General features: G+C 41.3%; 3 protein-coding genes across 3 annotated transcripts; 1 reads left to right on the forward strand and 2 right to left on the reverse strand.

Annotated features, from left to right (window-relative positions):
* Positions 1-1,563: 1,563 nt before the first annotated feature.
* mzt1 (mitotic spindle organizing protein 1) lies at positions 1,564-3,656 on the reverse strand. Its single transcript, XM_034551426.1, has 3 exons — positions 3,360-3,656; positions 2,996-3,141; positions 1,564-2,159 (listed from the first exon to the last, which is right to left on the reverse strand). Exons 1-3 carry the CDS (start codon positions 3,409-3,411, stop codon positions 2,136-2,138), a joined length of 222 nt encoding a protein of 73 aa, XP_034407317.1. The 5' UTR covers positions 3,412-3,656; the 3' UTR covers positions 1,564-2,135.
* A 2-nt stretch (positions 3,657-3,658) lies between these two features.
* On the forward strand, positions 3,659-8,169 carry bora (bora aurora kinase A activator). Its single transcript, XM_034551425.1, has 12 exons — positions 3,659-3,836; positions 4,126-4,302; positions 4,485-4,591; positions 4,703-4,748; positions 4,856-4,934; positions 5,029-5,073; positions 5,166-5,222; positions 5,304-5,584; positions 5,799-5,961; positions 6,101-6,675; positions 6,827-6,967; positions 7,150-8,169. The coding sequence occupies exons 2-12, from the start codon at positions 4,147-4,149 to the stop codon at positions 7,168-7,170; spliced, it is 1,671 nt and encodes a 556-aa protein (XP_034407316.1). The 5' UTR covers positions 3,659-3,836; positions 4,126-4,146; the 3' UTR covers positions 7,171-8,169.
* Positions 8,160-16,239, reverse strand: dis3 (DIS3 exosome endoribonuclease and 3'-5' exoribonuclease). The gene is made up of 21 exons (XM_034551422.1): positions 15,553-16,239; positions 15,072-15,229; positions 14,624-14,820; positions 14,299-14,372; positions 13,990-14,157; positions 13,633-13,806; positions 13,309-13,422; positions 13,012-13,149; positions 12,713-12,859; positions 12,501-12,617; positions 12,306-12,407; positions 11,832-11,896; positions 11,643-11,727; positions 11,339-11,466; positions 11,006-11,092; positions 10,707-10,863; positions 10,221-10,435; positions 9,864-10,032; positions 9,112-9,270; positions 8,894-9,016; positions 8,160-8,699 (listed from the first exon to the last, which is right to left on the reverse strand). The coding sequence occupies exons 1-21, from the start codon at positions 15,769-15,771 to the stop codon at positions 8,631-8,633; spliced, it is 2,865 nt and encodes a 954-aa protein (XP_034407313.1). The 5' UTR covers positions 15,772-16,239; the 3' UTR covers positions 8,160-8,630.
* Positions 16,240-16,251: the final 12 nt, after the last annotated feature.

Here is a 16,251-nt window from a genome sequence, read left to right on the forward strand (position 1 = left end):
ATAAGAAACTTCTAATCAGTCCGGTCTAATTATTTTTGTAATATCCATTGAGCACACCTGAACTGTAATCTTTCACTTTTAAATGAGACTGCCCTCATTTATCAGAAAATAATCTTCAGCCTGGATAATTATCAGACATGCAAACATAAACACCTTTAGAAGTTCAGATGTGAGGACCTGCTTAAGTTTATACAGTCATGTGACCTGACCAGTGGCCTAGTTGAACACCTCTTAGATGTTTATGCATATATGGACGCTAATCTCTCAGCCAGGACTATGGGATTTGAGAATATTTTGTTTTATAGAGATCAAAGTATCTGGCAGGGATCAGGAGAAACCCTTCAAACACATCAAACAGAGAGAAATGAATCCTGAATCCCACGCCCACAGTAGCCAATCAAGCCATGCATAACTCTTTGTAAAAGCAAAAGAGTCTCAATGTGGGTCTCCCTCCATCAACATCTCGTACAGCCCCCCCCCCATGGAGGCCAGGGGTTGTTTAGGCTCATGAGCGATCAAGGAGAGCCACTGCGCCGTATCTGTATGCCTCTCATAGTTGGCTAACACGATGCTGGTATTGAGGAACACAGAGATACTGTGTTAAGAGATCAAAGCAGCGGTACAGAGATTTAGACTCACAGCCTGTCAGTCAAGATGGCGAGACAAAGCAGGAGAAGACAGAAATGCTTACACACACTCGCACACTCTCCAGCTCGCTCGCTTGCTTTCTCTGTGGTGGGCCTGTGAGGGGTGAGGCGTGACTGTCAGATGGCTTGGGGGCTACTCATTTGTAGACATCTACCGCACTGCATGAAGACCTAAACTCTCACACACGTAGAGGACACGCACGCACACACACACACACACACACACACTCAAAAGCTACCCTTTAGGATGAGAGGTTGCTTCTAGCCTGTATATTGGCCTGTGGAGGAAAGTTCTGTGCTCTCAGCATTTTCCCTCGTCTCGAAGATGAATAGAGCTATTTCACAAACGGTGGAGAAACAAAACAATGCTCTGTGGATAGACACATGATGTAGGGGCTTCATTTCTGGTTGATCAAAGACAGGTTTATTTTGTCAACTTTGCAATAAATCTCAAATTCTTTTTTTTTGTGTGGAAAGACATAAAGGGTATGATTTAAGTTCAACGGAACATCCTGCTGTACAGAATGACCCTTTTTCATGTCTTCTCTTTTGGACATGTTGATGTGATCACCTCTGCATGCTCTGTGTTTGTATCTTTCTCCCTTTTACCTAGTGTTACAGGAAAGATCATTTCCTTTGCACAATCCTTCAGAAAATGTCAAGACTCATTTGAAAGCCATTAAGAATTACATCACTGGGGAAAAATGCTTTGTTATATTCTACAATGGGATCAAGGCAGCAGAGGAAAAAAAAGACATCATGGTGAATAAATAAGGAAAATATTATTTAAAAAGTACCCGATAAAATCTCAGTATTAACTGCTCTCAAACATCAGGGAAACTATAATCGTGTAAACAGTTAAAACCTAACGCCTAATAAACACCTCGGATAAGAATAAGAATGACACAACACCACCTTGTGGTTGTTGACTGTAACATTTTAATTTAGACTTTGAGCCATCATTGATGCTTAAGCAGACAATGGAAATATCAAAAGGATTAAGTCGAAAAAAATACATTATGTTTACACAAAATAAAAATAAACAATTCATAGCAAATGATATTTCAAGACATCATAAAAACATTTCCTCATGGAAAGTGCAACACAAGCTAAATATCATACATTGTAAGTATGCTCTTAAATTAAGGCAGGATGTCAATGCTAAAACCACTCTGATCTTCCACTTTACAAATGGCCGGAGGAGAAACTTGCAAGCAAATCTGAAGCAGAATGGCTGAGCATGCCCTCATGTCGGGAGAAGATTTGTGTTTAGGAAGAGGACTGGCGTTGATACCTCCACCACACAAAACTCAGGACAAGTCAAAGCACAGAACAGGAACAGTTAGTTAGTCACCACGGAGGCGCAGAGGACAGAGTGCCAACACACAAGCAGATGTGATTGGCTGGAGAGCCCATCGTAGTTACAGATCCAGGAACGGGGCATCATGATCCCATTCAAGTTCAAACTGTGGTGATCAGGCTGCAACTTCAGTTAGTGCAGTTTTCAGGAGCCTGAAAGAGAAAATAAATACAAGTGGCAGTGATGCATTACCATGATTAATTATGAGATAACTATATTGGTTTTTTTTAAATTAAATTAAATTACACCTGCGTTATGTGCAAAGGATACATTTCTGAAATATGATCATAATTTACTTTTTTCAGACTCTGATACCTAATCACATTAGTGCAAAAATCATAGAAATGCAATATATACACAGAGAGAGTTACCGCTGTATTAATGGCATGGCAGAATGTTGGCGGACATATTTTCTGTATCGTTTTATTGAACAGCTCTATGAACAATTTTGCATTTTAGAAGACGTCTAGGTTGCAATACCGAAAGCATGATAGACAGCAGCTGTAGGCGTCTCAATGTTCAGTCTAACACTACACTTGCTTTTAGCACTGGTGTTGGCTTTTCTTAATTACATAAATTTAACATCTGAATAAGTACTTGTATTATTGCTTGATTAATTGATCAACAGAAAATGTATGACTGTTTCGATTATCTATCACATGCAATACATGTATTTATAATAATTACCAAACAATTCACTAGACACTGGTTACACATTCTTTTCAGTTCTTCTCACTGTTATATAATTGCAAATTCAGGAAGTTGTTAGACTGTTGGTTAGACACAAATTGTAAGCCATTACAATGAGGAGTGGTAATTTCACTTTGGCATTAGACGCGATTCCTTAAAAATAAGTATTGATCAGCGGTTACGGATGTTAGTAAACAAGACTGGGACTTAACCCTCATTCAAAGTCCACAACATGTTCTCATTAATAATGCTAATGTTATTAAAATGAAGTCAGCTCTTTGGGAGCCTGGTTGTGTACCTTGAGTGTTTCAGAAGCTTTACGCAGTTCTTTGATGACTGCAGACAAAGCTTCTGGGTTGATGCCTTGCTCACACAGTCTCACACATATCGACAGAGACTCCATGTCCAACCCTGTGTTCAGCAACCTGGAGATCTCAAGTAGCACTGTTGGAGGAAGCAGGCGACGCGTTGAGTTACACAAACATTATTTATGTTCATTTTCTTGTCACAATATACAACTTGACTGCTTCACGTCCGATGCATTTTGTTATTAATACGATTACAAGCAAGCTAGGGGTTAGCAAACAAACGTGTTATGTGTCGAGTTATTTTACAAATACACAAACTACTGCATGTTTATGATGTAATATATATATATGTACCGTCCATGGTCTCCCGGACTGCGTTGAGGTTTGCATTTGCTGCACTTGCCATCGTATAACGTGAGACTGAATCCCGTTAGCTTTGCTTGCTAGCAGGTGGCTAATAAATAAGACTTGAGGTATCTTACGCGATATAAGATTACGTTTTTTTTTAAATATGTGAGCCAGACGTTAAACGTGTCGCATTCATTTTAGATATGAGCTAGCAAAAAATGAAAAGCACTATCATTAAGGGTCTGTATTAGCAGCTAGTTAGCTAACTTGCCTGTTAAGCTACCGCAATAAACTGTAGCAGGAAGTGACGACATGTCTTCGATGATTGGTTTCCACGAGCTTCCTGCAACGTTTCTATTGGCCAGCGGACCTTATGGGCGAAATTGAAATAAACGTTGGTTTGAAATCTCCCTGACGATTGTTTGCCGACTGCTCAATGACATTTGTTAGCTGGGTGTTCAAAGTCCTGGCTCATTAACAGTTGTAAGTACCGACATTACATATCGTTTTTTATCGTTAACAAATATGAATATGTAGCTTTCACATTTCACTAAAGTGGTGTGTTGTTACGAAAGACGACAGGAGGGATCGTGTAACCAAATTCCTTCTAAACGAGCTAACGGCTTCCCTTGAAAGCTACCGCGATAGTAACAGGGGAAGTAATGTAACTTTAAAGAACGTTAATTTAACAAAAATACAACAACATGTACAAAATGAAAGCTGTCTTTTGAGTGTCATTTATATGTCTAAAATGTACTTTTCCTTCATGCAGACTAGAGTATTTCATCTAAAGATGGGGGACCGGGTTGAGCTAACGTTGCAGATCACTCCAGAGACTCCAGGCAGGCCTTCAATAAGAAATCCATTTGAAAGTCCCAATGACTACCACCACCTCCGTGAGACCCTGGTGCCAAGCCCATCTGTCTTCAAGTCCAAGCCTTGTAAAGCGGTCAGTTTGAACACCTCACACCCATAACCTCAACTATGTAGCCCTACTACTATGTGGCCTGCTTTGTCACACATCTCTTAATGCAAATATCTAAACAGGTGATATGTCCACAAGTTTTTTGCTCTACTGATGGAGCAAAACAACTAGTCTTTTCTTCACTTCCTGCTCTGTTTCTCCCTCAGACTCCACCTAAGTTTAACTGGTCTATTGATGAAATGTCCAGTCTTCTCCCAGTGCACATAGACCCAGAGGACATCCAGCGACAGTCTTTTTACCTGAGCCAGACAAGGTATGTTCTGAAACACAGAAGTCACATTCGATGTGCAGATATTATAAATGACATTGTGACAAAACAGAAAACAGTCATTTACTGGTGTGTGTCTTTCCTCTACCCATCTAGGATGGATTCTGACATTGAGGAAAAGCGACAGAATGCTATTGAGCAGGTATGATAATCCTATTCAAGCAAATCCCATTGGATAGAGAAGTTAATATATTGATGATTTATGGATTCATTTAGTAAATATGTAAAATTGTCTGTCTCCCAATCAAGTTTTTCACCAAAGGAGCCATTGTGCCCTCGCCCTGGGCAGCACCGGACACCCGTAGAGGCCCTCAGATGTATATGAAAAGTAAGTTTATCTTTTTATGTTACTTTTAAAGACTAAAGTCTTTTTATAGTCACATTTTCATCCCTGTGGTTTTGTATTGTATTGTGTCTTTTAGGTTCTAAGTCTTCAATGATTGTAGAAGAGCCAGAAAAAACATCAGGTCGGTGTGTTTTTTTAGAGGATTTTGATATAACTTTCTACAAACTTCTTACTTGGTTTTTGATTTACCTTTTTATTCTGTTTCTTTTACAGTTGCTTGTCAAACCATTCTTTCATTACCCTTGGCTTTTGATTTGGAGAAAGTACTGGGTAAGCCACTAATAAACGCCATTACAATAAAATCAGAGAGTCAGTATTTTCCTATCAAGTCACCATGTTTTTCCATCTCAGGGGATTATTACTCCTACCATGAAGCATGTGATGCTGTGCAGGAGAGTCTCAGTTCCTCCTCCTTAAGACGGAAACTCTTCCTCGATGGTCAGGGTGTTTACAGCGGCTCTGACAGCTCCAGCCCACCAAGCCCAGAGAGAAGCCATATCACAGAGGATAGGCTCTCTCTAAACCGAGCAGAGGGAGCTGTAGGACGGGTCGCAGGTTCTGAGGGAGATGCGATATCGTCTAACCTTTCCTCCCCTTTGTCCTGTGGCACGCCGGCTCCGACTCTCTCTACGGTGAGTGGAAATGTGTATGGGATGCAAATGATAATTATTTCCAGAATCCATGTTCTGTTTACTGACTTATCTTTTCAGCACTTGAGTATCTAACTAACATTTTGTCTGAAGGTGATTTTTAGCAAGGAGTTAATGTCTTTTTTCTTGTATTTTGATCAAGCTGTTTATTGATTTAACACTTGCTCTGTCGAACAAAAATGTCTCTTTACTGTAGGGTCAGTTCTCGTCCAGTCCCATCCAGCATGGCTGCTTCCGCGACTGCAGCCTCGGCAGCATCACCAGTCCTCTGTTCCCCGATAGGTCGTCTCCTGCTGGCTTCGTCTCGCCCACCATTTCACCTATTGTTGCACATGCAGAACGCACACCCATATGCTCAGGTAGACTATGTTTCGTCATGCATACGGAATAAGGCAGAATTGTTTCACCACCATTTACATTTTTTTTTTTAAATAGACACTGAGGTAATGTTTCTAAGTTTCTCTCAAAACTAAATGTGAATCTATGTTCTTTCTTTAGCTGAGAGGAAGCAGCCAAGCAATTTTACTCCACTGGGTAAAAATGTCACTCCTTGCAACGAGAGCCCATTTGTCGAGGGTTGCTCTCCCATTCGTAGCTGCTCCCCACACCTGCTCCATTGCCACAACGAGTCCCAGCACAATGCCCGACCCAAGCCCCGGCCCAGAGTCCGCTGCTGGGCCTCCCCTCCCCTCATCTCCCCGATCCTTAACCCTAATCTTCAAGACAATCAGGAGGCTGAGCACCAACTCCCCTTCTCCTCGCCATCTTCTTCCTCCTCTTCCTCATCTTCTCTCCCCCCAATGGAGTTAGATTCACCTTCACCCCTGCCCCGCGACGCACACCACGCTGACACTGAGAGAGTTAGCTTGGACCCTATGGAACCTGTGAAAATGGAGGAGGGCAAGGAGGCAGAGACAGAAGGGAGGTTGGAGGAAGAAGAGGAGGAAGGTGCCAGGCTTTCGTCACAGCTGACCAGCTCTCGTATGGGCAATGTTTCAGCAACAGAAGGCTCTCGTATGTTTGTATCTCTTCTGGCAGAGGGAAGCAGCATACGCTATGATTCTAGCATGCAGGTTCGTGTGAACAGTTTCATCCGGGCAAAACTAAGAGCTGCTTTGTTTCACGACATATTTAAGTTACTCTTAAATGAATGAATTCTCATTTGTCATTTCATGTAGAGATGTTTGTCTAACTAAATATGGACTGCTTTCCATGTGCATTCAGGTGGACAGCGGGTACAACACTACCTCAGCAGGCACTGCCAGTCTTATAGATGGCCTCAGCTCCGACTGTCACGGCAAAGAGTCCTTCAATTCAAACCTGGCAGAAGACGCCTTCCAACTCACTCGACACACTAAAGTAAAGGTAAGTTAACCTTTACACACAAACGGGGGGTTACTTGAGTTTATGTCTTTAGATCTAATGCAGTATCAGCACTTATTTAAAATACATTCCTGAAATTATCATGCAAACAGTGTTGTGCTCCGAGGTGTTAAAAAAAAAAAAACCTTTTTTATGTCACTAAAAGTGAGTTTCTTATTTTCCAGGTATTTTATCCTCACCACTGAGCCATCTGATGGATGCATTTTAAAGGGACACCTCTTCCAGTGGAAGCTTAAGATGATTAGTTTTGCAACCAAATACAGCAAAGTTTACACTATGGTTTGAAGCATTGATTTGGTTCAGGTTTTTGCGGTCAGTTTGAACCGAGGGGTTTCACAATTGGTTATTTGGTGTTTTTTTAAGGTTTGAAGTTCAAGTTGTCATACTGAGAGCAAATGCTCTAACATAGTACGTTTTATCACCGGTAGGAAGGGAGAAGACAAGCCCATAGCCTATCTTAGTCCCACTGTAAGACACTGAAAAGCTAAGATTATCAGTAAACAGTTCTGTTGGATCCAGAACGGTTTACTGGTGTGATAACGGGGGAAGGACATTATTTTTGTTATCATTCTGTATCAAATTTGCACAACAATAACCTCCTTGAATGCTGTATTGATGCTAAGGTCATCATTTCATTTTTTTTTTTACTTGGCGCTGACATGAGCAACCCGATGGATCCTGATTTTCAGATGACATCGGATTTGTACTGTATTTATCTTTTTATAAAACAGTTTATCATGATTTTTATATGATTAGAGATGTTCTTTTATTGTACGAGTAAGAAATGTGAACACGGGTTACTTGTGAATCTTATTTGGATTGTTAGAATATTTATTCCTGAATAAGACACAATGAATAATGCCACTAGCAAATCAAGAGCTGATTGAGCCATTTGTCGTTTTTATTCAAATATACTTGGAAGCATTGGCTGGATCGTTATTGCATTAAATTAACTTGAATTCTTTGTCTGGCTTAAGACATTGTTTTTGAGTTGATAGTTTCCACAATGTATTATGTGTATCTTGACTTAATGGCTAAATAACTCTGGTATGTGAACACGTGTGGACCAGGGATACTCAACCTGCATTGCTGGGGGGCCCCTTTTGCAATATGACAGGAGGCCAGGAGCCAGATAATAAACACTTTCATATTTTGAAAATAAAATGAAAAAACATTAAAAGTCCATCCCTGGCTCTTTTTTTATTTAAAACAATCAACAATTTAATTTTTTTATTTTATGAACTCTTGTATACATTACAGAAAATGCATCATTCATCTACACGGTGAATAAAGATTGTATCACATGCCGTAAGTTGAGTACTGCTGTGGACAATGTCTATTATGAACCACTTAAACAGATTCAGACACACATGAGCTTACATAAAACACAAACTAATAAGTAAAAATAAAACACATTTAATGTGTAACTACATTGTCGAAAAGTTACACTGCTCTATGTACCAACAAGTGTTTCACATAAAAAGAGCTGTGCAGCTTCACACAGGTTGATTTATTAAAATGGGCACCGTTGCTCAAAATATAACCGGGCATAGTGTTTATAGTGTCAACGCCTATAGACTTATGCAACGTCTTGATCTGGAGGATCAGCTGGTGGTTCGGGTGAATTGCCGCTCTGCTTTCTGTGTCAGCGGTCCAGTTTTGGTTTCTTGGCCTGAGGTTCAACAACTGGGGCTGGAACACTCACACCGGAAATCTGAAATAAAGACCAGTAACTTAAAAGGCTGCTAGTTGAGTAAATTGAACAATTTCTCAACGAACTGAAAACAGCATGTGGACCTTCCTCAACCAATCCTAAATACTGACGCTGGGGAAGACAAATCTTTGTCTAAATTTAAAGCCGTACAGGTAGCCATAATTGTGTACCACTGGTTGTTTGACAGTCCTTACCACGGGCTCAATCAGAGACATGCGGATCTTCTGGTGCTGAATATTGGAGGCGTCCAGGCTGATGGTGACCTTCACCATGTCAAATATGTGGAAGGTGTGCTGCTCTACTTTCAGAGTGGGACCCTAAAAAACATTTACAGAAGAGATCTTTGAAGCACAGCATCTTCTGATTATCAGTGTTGATCTAACCAGCTATATAAACCAAATTAACGTCATACCTCTTCATCAAAAACAAGTTTTGGGGTCGCTTTGTGTTTGGCGTCAAAAAAGACCGTTCCCTCCAGGCCAAACTTTGGGATGAGTACGATGATTGCGTTCTTCCTCACAAACAGAACAAATCCCTCTTCGTTCAGTATGCCTCGGCTCTTGAAGAACAACTGGAAAGAGATAATTGTATTTAAAGCAGGACGGTGAATTATGCAGCACGGTGAAGGGTCTGTTGAATTCCAAAGGCTCATGGGGTGAAAAATGAACGGATAATTCTTCATCAGGATGGTTCAGGCATAGATTGTAAACAAGTCACCATTTGGTTCCTGGACTACGGTTTTGAAGCCACAAGTTTGGCACTTTGGCCGTCACCATCTTGTTTTTCTTTGCAACCAAGAAGTGACACGAGTGGGTGGAGCTAAGTACAACCCAACGCAGAGGAAGACATTGTAACAAAGTGTTACACAGCAGAGCCTGCTTCATCGTCTACTCTAATGGGGACTAAAATGTACTAAATGCCGTATTAAAACTAGCGATTGAGACAATGAACTCATGTTTACCGAGGTAGTAATATAAAGTTACAAGTAGAGTCATTGCCATTAGAGACTTTGATACAATTTGACATATTTTTGCAACCAGAGGAGTCGCCCTTTGATGGACATTTCCGCATTGGCTTCACTATTCAGAACCAGAGGTTGACGTCTGGGTTCAGGACAGTGGGTTTTTCATGGGCAATGAAGCCAGTGTGTCCACATGCGTTTACCTGCGTGTGGAAGGCCACAGATGCCCTCTGCGCATACTGAGACATTTTGTGTCTGTAGTTGAGGTTGGTAGAGAGGGCTGACTGCTTTTGTTTATCCATCAAGTCTGGGTAGGTGCTGTCTGCCTCTATGGCCACTGCCAGCAGGCGGTGAACTATAATATCTGCGTACCTGTGCAAAGGAGCAGATAAATAGGGGGGAGGGGGAAGAAAGGAGGTGGTGGAGGTTCAGATGGAGGGGAAAAAAAAGAAAGAATATGGAATACATAAGAGGGGTTAGTAGGAACTGTGCTGTTGTAGTGTCTCAGTTCTGCACATCTTTGTTATAAAAAGGCAGAATCCAACATATTGTTTTCATACCTCCTAATAGGTGACGTGAAGTGTGTATAAATGGCAGAAGCAAGGCCGTAGTGGTGGAAGTCGGTGTCCATGCCGGAACAAAAATAGACCGCCTGCATCATGCAGCGAGTGGCCAAGATGCGCAGTAGCGTGTTAAAGTACGGGAAGCCGTCCACTCTGGCCATGTCGAGGGAGTCAGCCAGCGCCTTCGCCGAATCTGTGTGGATCTCCACATCCTGGAGTGAAAAGGGAACACAGGGTCGAAACCTTAAATATGTATTTATAGTAGAAATAACGAGCATGGATGTTAGGTAATGCTTTATCGTGAAGGCCATGATCAAGTTGACCTTTGTCTACTGACATTTTACCCACAGGAGCAGATAGTTCAAAAGCTCCCGCTCACGTGTAGACTAATAAGTAGACCAAAATGCCATTTTCATTAACTTCTTTTTGAATCACTGAACAAACCTGAGATGTGGGCATTTTTGACCATCTAGCTCCACTCACCTTGGACTTTGCAGCTTTGAGCAGGATGTCGTAGTTAGATGGAGGCGGTGCTGGATGTTTCCTCAGCATAGCACAGTCTGGAAATTCATCGTAAATCTTCTGGGCAACTGAAATATTGGCCAGCAACATGAACTCCTCCACCATAGAGTTTGTCTCCCTAATCAACGAGAGATGAGTTGATATACATACATATGTCCAAAACACCTGAAAAAAAACATTCCAAATATTTTTTGTTGAAAAAGGGGTTTCCAAAAGGATTCCGCAGAAAGCTCCCTTTTGAGTTTGATATATATCCCTACATGAGTTCTTTGGTCTGGAGGTCAATGGGGTCGTGGGTTTCACTGTCTATGTGGAATCGGACTTCTAAGGATGACAGCGTCAGCGCCCTGAAAGATATAAAATGTAACATAAAACACACTTCGTCAAATACAGCCAGTGCTTTTGATTCCTTTTTTTTTGTAAGTTGTCAGTCAATTGGAATGCATGTTTCCTGATTTTTAAGACAACAGAGAAAAGTACAGACCAATAATAACAAACCAATGGCATTTGCTGGCCATAGCATTATAATGCATCCTCCTTCATTTTGTAAATCTATTCTTCAGCCTCTATCACTCATAGCTGCCAGTCTTTACCCTTTCTCTATCCTCTGCCTCTTGAGGACTTTGGCTAGTTTGTTGAGACCTCGCAGGCTCTTGGTGATGTCATCGTTCTTAGTGGTGTCATCAATCCTCATCTGGGCCTCAGCATAGGTCAAGGACGCCTTTAAAACAAGGAAACATAGATGAACAAAAATCACACTTGAAAACATCTAGACCCTGTAATGGTAGTAGTATTAATAATAGTAATTGTAGTAGTATCACGGTGCATTTTATTCACACATCAAATGCAAAAGCATTGAGTATATTTTCTGTCATCGTCCATCCGTTGGTACTATACCTTGGAGTTAATGACAGTTTTTGTAAACCGGGTCTTAATGATTTCAGCCTTGTGGTTCATCTCCCAGATACATGAGAAAGCCAGCCTGGTTAAAAAAAAACAGCAAAACAGTTTATTCACTGAAATACTTTGTGAAAAGAAGGAGCACTGATGATGTTTAATATTGTTTGAGTGTTTTTATCTCCTCACCGTTCCACATTGGAGCGTAGAGAACAAAGATTGGAGCTGAGCAGCTCTGGAACCATATCTATCCTCTGATGGACACAACATAAAAATCATTTTAGTTTGTCAAAAATTTATTTTAAAATCAACTATTTAGTGGTTACGGTAATATCAATTTTCAAATATACTCATATACTATTATCAGTGTGTATATATATATATATATATATATATATATATATATATATATATATATATATATATATATTTGAATAAACTTTCAATATCAATCTTCTCAGAGCATATATTTAAAGATTTAAAAAAAGATTATTGGAATGCTGTGCCAGCATGGAACAAAAATCAAATAGTCTACTACATCGTAAACAGGTTCCCTGCTCACATACTTTTCCCAAACAAACGTCACCACCCAACAATGTGATTGTTATCAATATTCTAATATTGTGAAAACACACCGATGCAAGTGTGTGTGTTTTTCCTTACTTTGCCACACAAGTAGACAGTGGTGCCACGGTTCGCAGCCTCCTTGTCCATGGCGTTACACGGTCTGATGAAGTGACTTACATCAGCAATGTGGACGCCCACCTACAAACAAACAAATAAAATACTTTAGGCCCATATGAAATACAAACACAGATGCTTGTTCTACTTTATAATGCATGCGTCCAGTATGTGCACCTCAACGTTTCCATTGTCCAGCTCTCGACAGTGCAGGGCGTCATCTATGTCTGTACATCCAGGAGGATCCACACTGCACACTGACAGATGCCTCAGGTCCTCTCTCCTCACCATGTCCTGTTGCACAAACATCAACATTAATATATGCACAGACCTAAACATACGTTCCTTCAAATCACAGGGTGATAAATGATTAGATAAGCTACAATTACCTCTGGTGTGATGGCCCATGGCATCTTGGGAAGGGAACTGAGCACAGCCTGAGAGAAGGCCTGATGGGGGACGTCATGCTCCAGCAGCAGCACCATCTGCTCCGTCTCCTTATCTCCTGCATTTCCCAGACTGCGCACAAAATGGCCCTAGCAAAGAAGAAACTAAATATTTATCTACACGGACTGACTTGGTTTTCTTTCACATATAATTATAATTACGTGCCTAGATATGTAACTTTCTGTCCAACTTTGGCAAGTGGAGATGTCGGACCACTAAGTCTGAAGAAGCTCCAACTCACATTGGGATATCTGGAGTGTTTGGGCCAGCCGTCGATGGCCACCATGATCCTCTGGCCTGCCAGCGTGGCCGCCTGACGTGTTTCAATGCGGATGCGTGGGATACGCCGGTCTGCCGGGGTGAAGAGATGGCGAGTTGACTGTAAGAAAAAGGGAAGAAAAGAGATGGTCAATGATGATGATAGAACAAGGAAGTGGTGACAGTTTGCACAGTATACAGAGAGTTATGACATTTTTTAAAAACAAGCTAAACATAAACTGTGAATGACACATGGATAGAGAGAGAAGTCAAGACTTACCTCTTTGATCTGGGAGAGATTGAGCATGCCACAGAATGGCCTCCAGTTCCTTTTGATGATTCCCACTACTTTGCCTGTGGGCTTCCTGGCTGCTTCAGCTGCGGATATCCTCAACTGCTCAGACACACAGGAACACAAAGGTTAGTAAGACACTGCAACTACAAACACCACATTGGGGTTGTCATTCAATTATTTGTGTGTAGCACAGCACCCTGATGCTGTCCATTCATGCCAGTGAACACCCTGCTGAATTTGAGTCAGACACTAACACTAGAAGTAGCAGCATACAGCTCCAGATGTAAGGAGAAAAAGACCCAAACTCACTGATTTCTCCTCATCCTCCTCCTCTTTGTCCTCCTCATTATCGTCCTTTGCTGCGCCTTCATCCTGCAGCATGACTGAGGACGGGGCCAACCACTGATTGCGCGGGTACAGCTGCACAGCAACGACATCTTGGTACACTGCTCTGTTGAGGTTCTGAAGACCTTGGATGAGAACCTGGCAGAAAGATGAAGGAAAAGTACAGAGGTTTAAACATTTGCTTTCCTATTTATTTATTTTTACAGTCAATTAACTTGTAGTAATTCCTCTAAATGGAAAATCACAACATGACAAATTCTCACTCAAACACAGATTTGGGATAATTGTTCAGACAAACATTGTACATTTACAGACACACACCTCTGTGCTGTCTTCACCCTCTCCCTGAACAAAGACTGTGGCCTCCAGATAGTTGTCCCTGCTGGCCCTAAAGGTGCCCTGGAGGAAAGTGCCGCTCTTAATTCCTGCTTGGATCCTGGACAGGGGGAGGTGCTCTGGGAATAACACCTTACTGCTTGTGATATCATGCTAAGAGGGGAAAGAAGAACAAAGTAATGCAAGGTGAAAAGCACACAGAAAGGGCAGTGGCGTAAATAGGAGCTACAGATACAAATCATGCATACCGAAATAGCTTTTATTTCTACATGTATATAGCACAGATGGTTTTACCTTGTCATCATTGGACAAAGCCAGACGATCCACAAGCTCAGGGTTCCCTATCAGACTCTTGATGTATTCTTCACCTACAACATAAGAGAATAAAAGATTGTGACAAAGCTGAAGCCATTTGAAAGCATGCTAGTGTACGATAGGAAAAAGTGAGGAGGCCTTAGAAGATGTCTTCTGCTTGCTAAAACAAGTATGGTAGTTGATTAACCCTCAGCAAGTTGTGGTAGAATTTACAACAAGATGTATTGTTAATATGTAGTGCGAGTGGAAACTAATTGATACTGCTTCCCATGATATTTTCTTTCCCTTAAGAAAGAGGGCTTACATCTGTACACCAGCAAGCTGCTTTCCTCTGCCTTCTGCTTGTTCCCTAGGTCATTGGTGAGGAGGACCACCTTGAGTGCGTCTGCTTCGGACTCGGCCTTCTCCAGGTGCTGGCCGTACCATTTTGCAGCCACACGGATCGCGCGGTCGTTGCGGTCATTGGCGCTCTCTCCGGGCTCACGTTCAATGAATGTCTCTCTGGAATAATAGAGAGTATAAGGATGAATGTGTAAGATTGACAAAAAGGGGAAACACTTCGGTCATACCTTTCACAAACAAATGTTTATCACAGGGGAGTTCTAATAAGGTGATCTTCGTGTGAAGGGGAATACAAGGAATTACTTAATGTGCATCAATCTGGGCAATGTACATTTTCACTAATTGCTTTTACATGCTTTAGTTTTTCCGACATATCACTATTGTGCATTCAAGATGTCGTGATGCAGTACCTGTGGTGTTCGTTGGTAAAGGTGTAGAAGTGTTTCTCTTGCTCATGTATGATGTCCTTCAGGCGTTTATAGACTGGTGCACTGCGGTGGCGTACCTCCTGTAGCACAGTCTGAAGGATTATCACATTACGAATCACAGGGTCTTCCAAGACGTCAATCTGCAGGACACAAAAATGGTAAACATGAATTTTTAAAAAAGGATATTAGAATGGCCTAGAATCAAGGATTCACCATATGCTACCTTTATGTGAGACCGCCACTGCAGCTAGTCATCATAATTACATTATAAACATATAAAGACACAAAGAAGATGATATAGATGCATTACTATATTAAAAGCACAATAACCATTAAATGAGAACGTTTATATCATCACAATTCATAGGAGACACCAACTCAGGCCACAGGTCTGTATGAAAAATTACAGGACCCTTTATGGTTGAGTACACTAAATGGGAGACGTTGCTTCTTTTTTTTTTACCTGGTGCAGCACAACATTAGTGTCAGGAATCACATAATGTGGATAAGAGCACAGGTTGCTCTCAATAGACGGGTCTCTCTGCAGCACCGGGGACTCCTGTTTGCATTCAGTGCAAATCTCGCTTCCGCACCAAATATCATCTCTCAGGTAATGCTCACGAACTATCTTCATCACCCCACCCGACCGGGTCTTCTTCATGAAGGTTTTAGATTTCAACATGATGACAATTAAAGCCTCAAGAGATTCAATACCGATGTTTTTCTCCTACCATTTGATGACAAGCAGGGAGTTAGCTGCCCATGTGTAAACTAACTCAGTGGGTCGACAAAACCTTCCCAGAGATCTGACAAACACGTGCAGTCATGTTTCAGGTGTTGATATCAATAGTATATGTTAATATCTATTTAAAGACCATTTAGCAAAATAATACACAACTTCTGCCTGAAGATGACGTGATTTTACGTTTTTTAATGTAAAATAATTAGAAAATCGGTGTTCAACGTTAGTTTTGGTTGGCCATCTACATCGTGTTCAATGAAAACAAAGGAGAAGAAGGCAAAAGAGGAACTGGTTGTCCGAGTTCATAGCGCCCACTATGTTTCAGGAGGCAGTACTGCATGCTCGTTCATCGTAGAGAATTACAGACAAGCGGACGTTCATTGTACTGCAGGTTCATTACCGCAGGGGGCGCTGTACTCA

This window comes from Cyclopterus lumpus, chromosome 15 (assembly GCF_009769545.1).
Source record: "Cyclopterus lumpus isolate fCycLum1 chromosome 15, fCycLum1.pri, whole genome shotgun sequence".
Taxonomy (NCBI): Eukaryota; Metazoa; Chordata; class Actinopteri; order Perciformes; family Cyclopteridae; genus Cyclopterus; species Cyclopterus lumpus.

Bases quoted from the DNA above. Each gene is read 5' to 3' on its own strand.
- mzt1 (XM_034551426.1), bottom strand. From the start codon at position 3,411: ATGGCAAGTGCAGCAAATGCAAACCTCAACGCAGTCCGGGAGACCATG. The intron at 3,142-3,359 runs GTACATATATAT...TTCCTCCAACAG, and splicing joins AGTCCGGGAGACCATGGACG to TGCTACTTGAGATCTCCAGG. The intron at 2,160-2,995 runs GTACACAACCAG...TTTCTCTTTCAG, and splicing joins AAGCTTCTGAAACACTCAAG to GCTCCTGAAAACTGCACTAA.
- bora (XM_034551425.1), top strand. From the start codon at position 4,147: ATGGGGGACCGGGTTGAGCTAACGTTGCAGATCACTCCAGAGACTCCA. The intron at 4,592-4,702 runs GTATGTTCTGAA...CTACCCATCTAG, and splicing joins TTTTACCTGAGCCAGACAAG to GATGGATTCTGACATTGAGG. The intron at 4,935-5,028 runs GTAAGTTTATCT...TGTGTCTTTTAG, and splicing joins CCCTCAGATGTATATGAAAA to GTTCTAAGTCTTCAATGATT.
- dis3 (XM_034551422.1), bottom strand. From the start codon at position 15,771: ATGTTGAAATCTAAAACCTTCATGAAGAAGACCCGGTCGGGTGGGGTG. The intron at 14,158-14,298 runs GTAAAACCATCT...TTCCCCTCTTAG, and splicing joins CTTTGTCCAATGATGACAAG to CATGATATCACAAGCAGTAA. The intron at 12,618-12,712 runs GTAATTGTAGCT...TTTGTGCAACAG, and splicing joins CATGGGCCATCACACCAGAG to GACATGGTGAGGAGAGAGGA.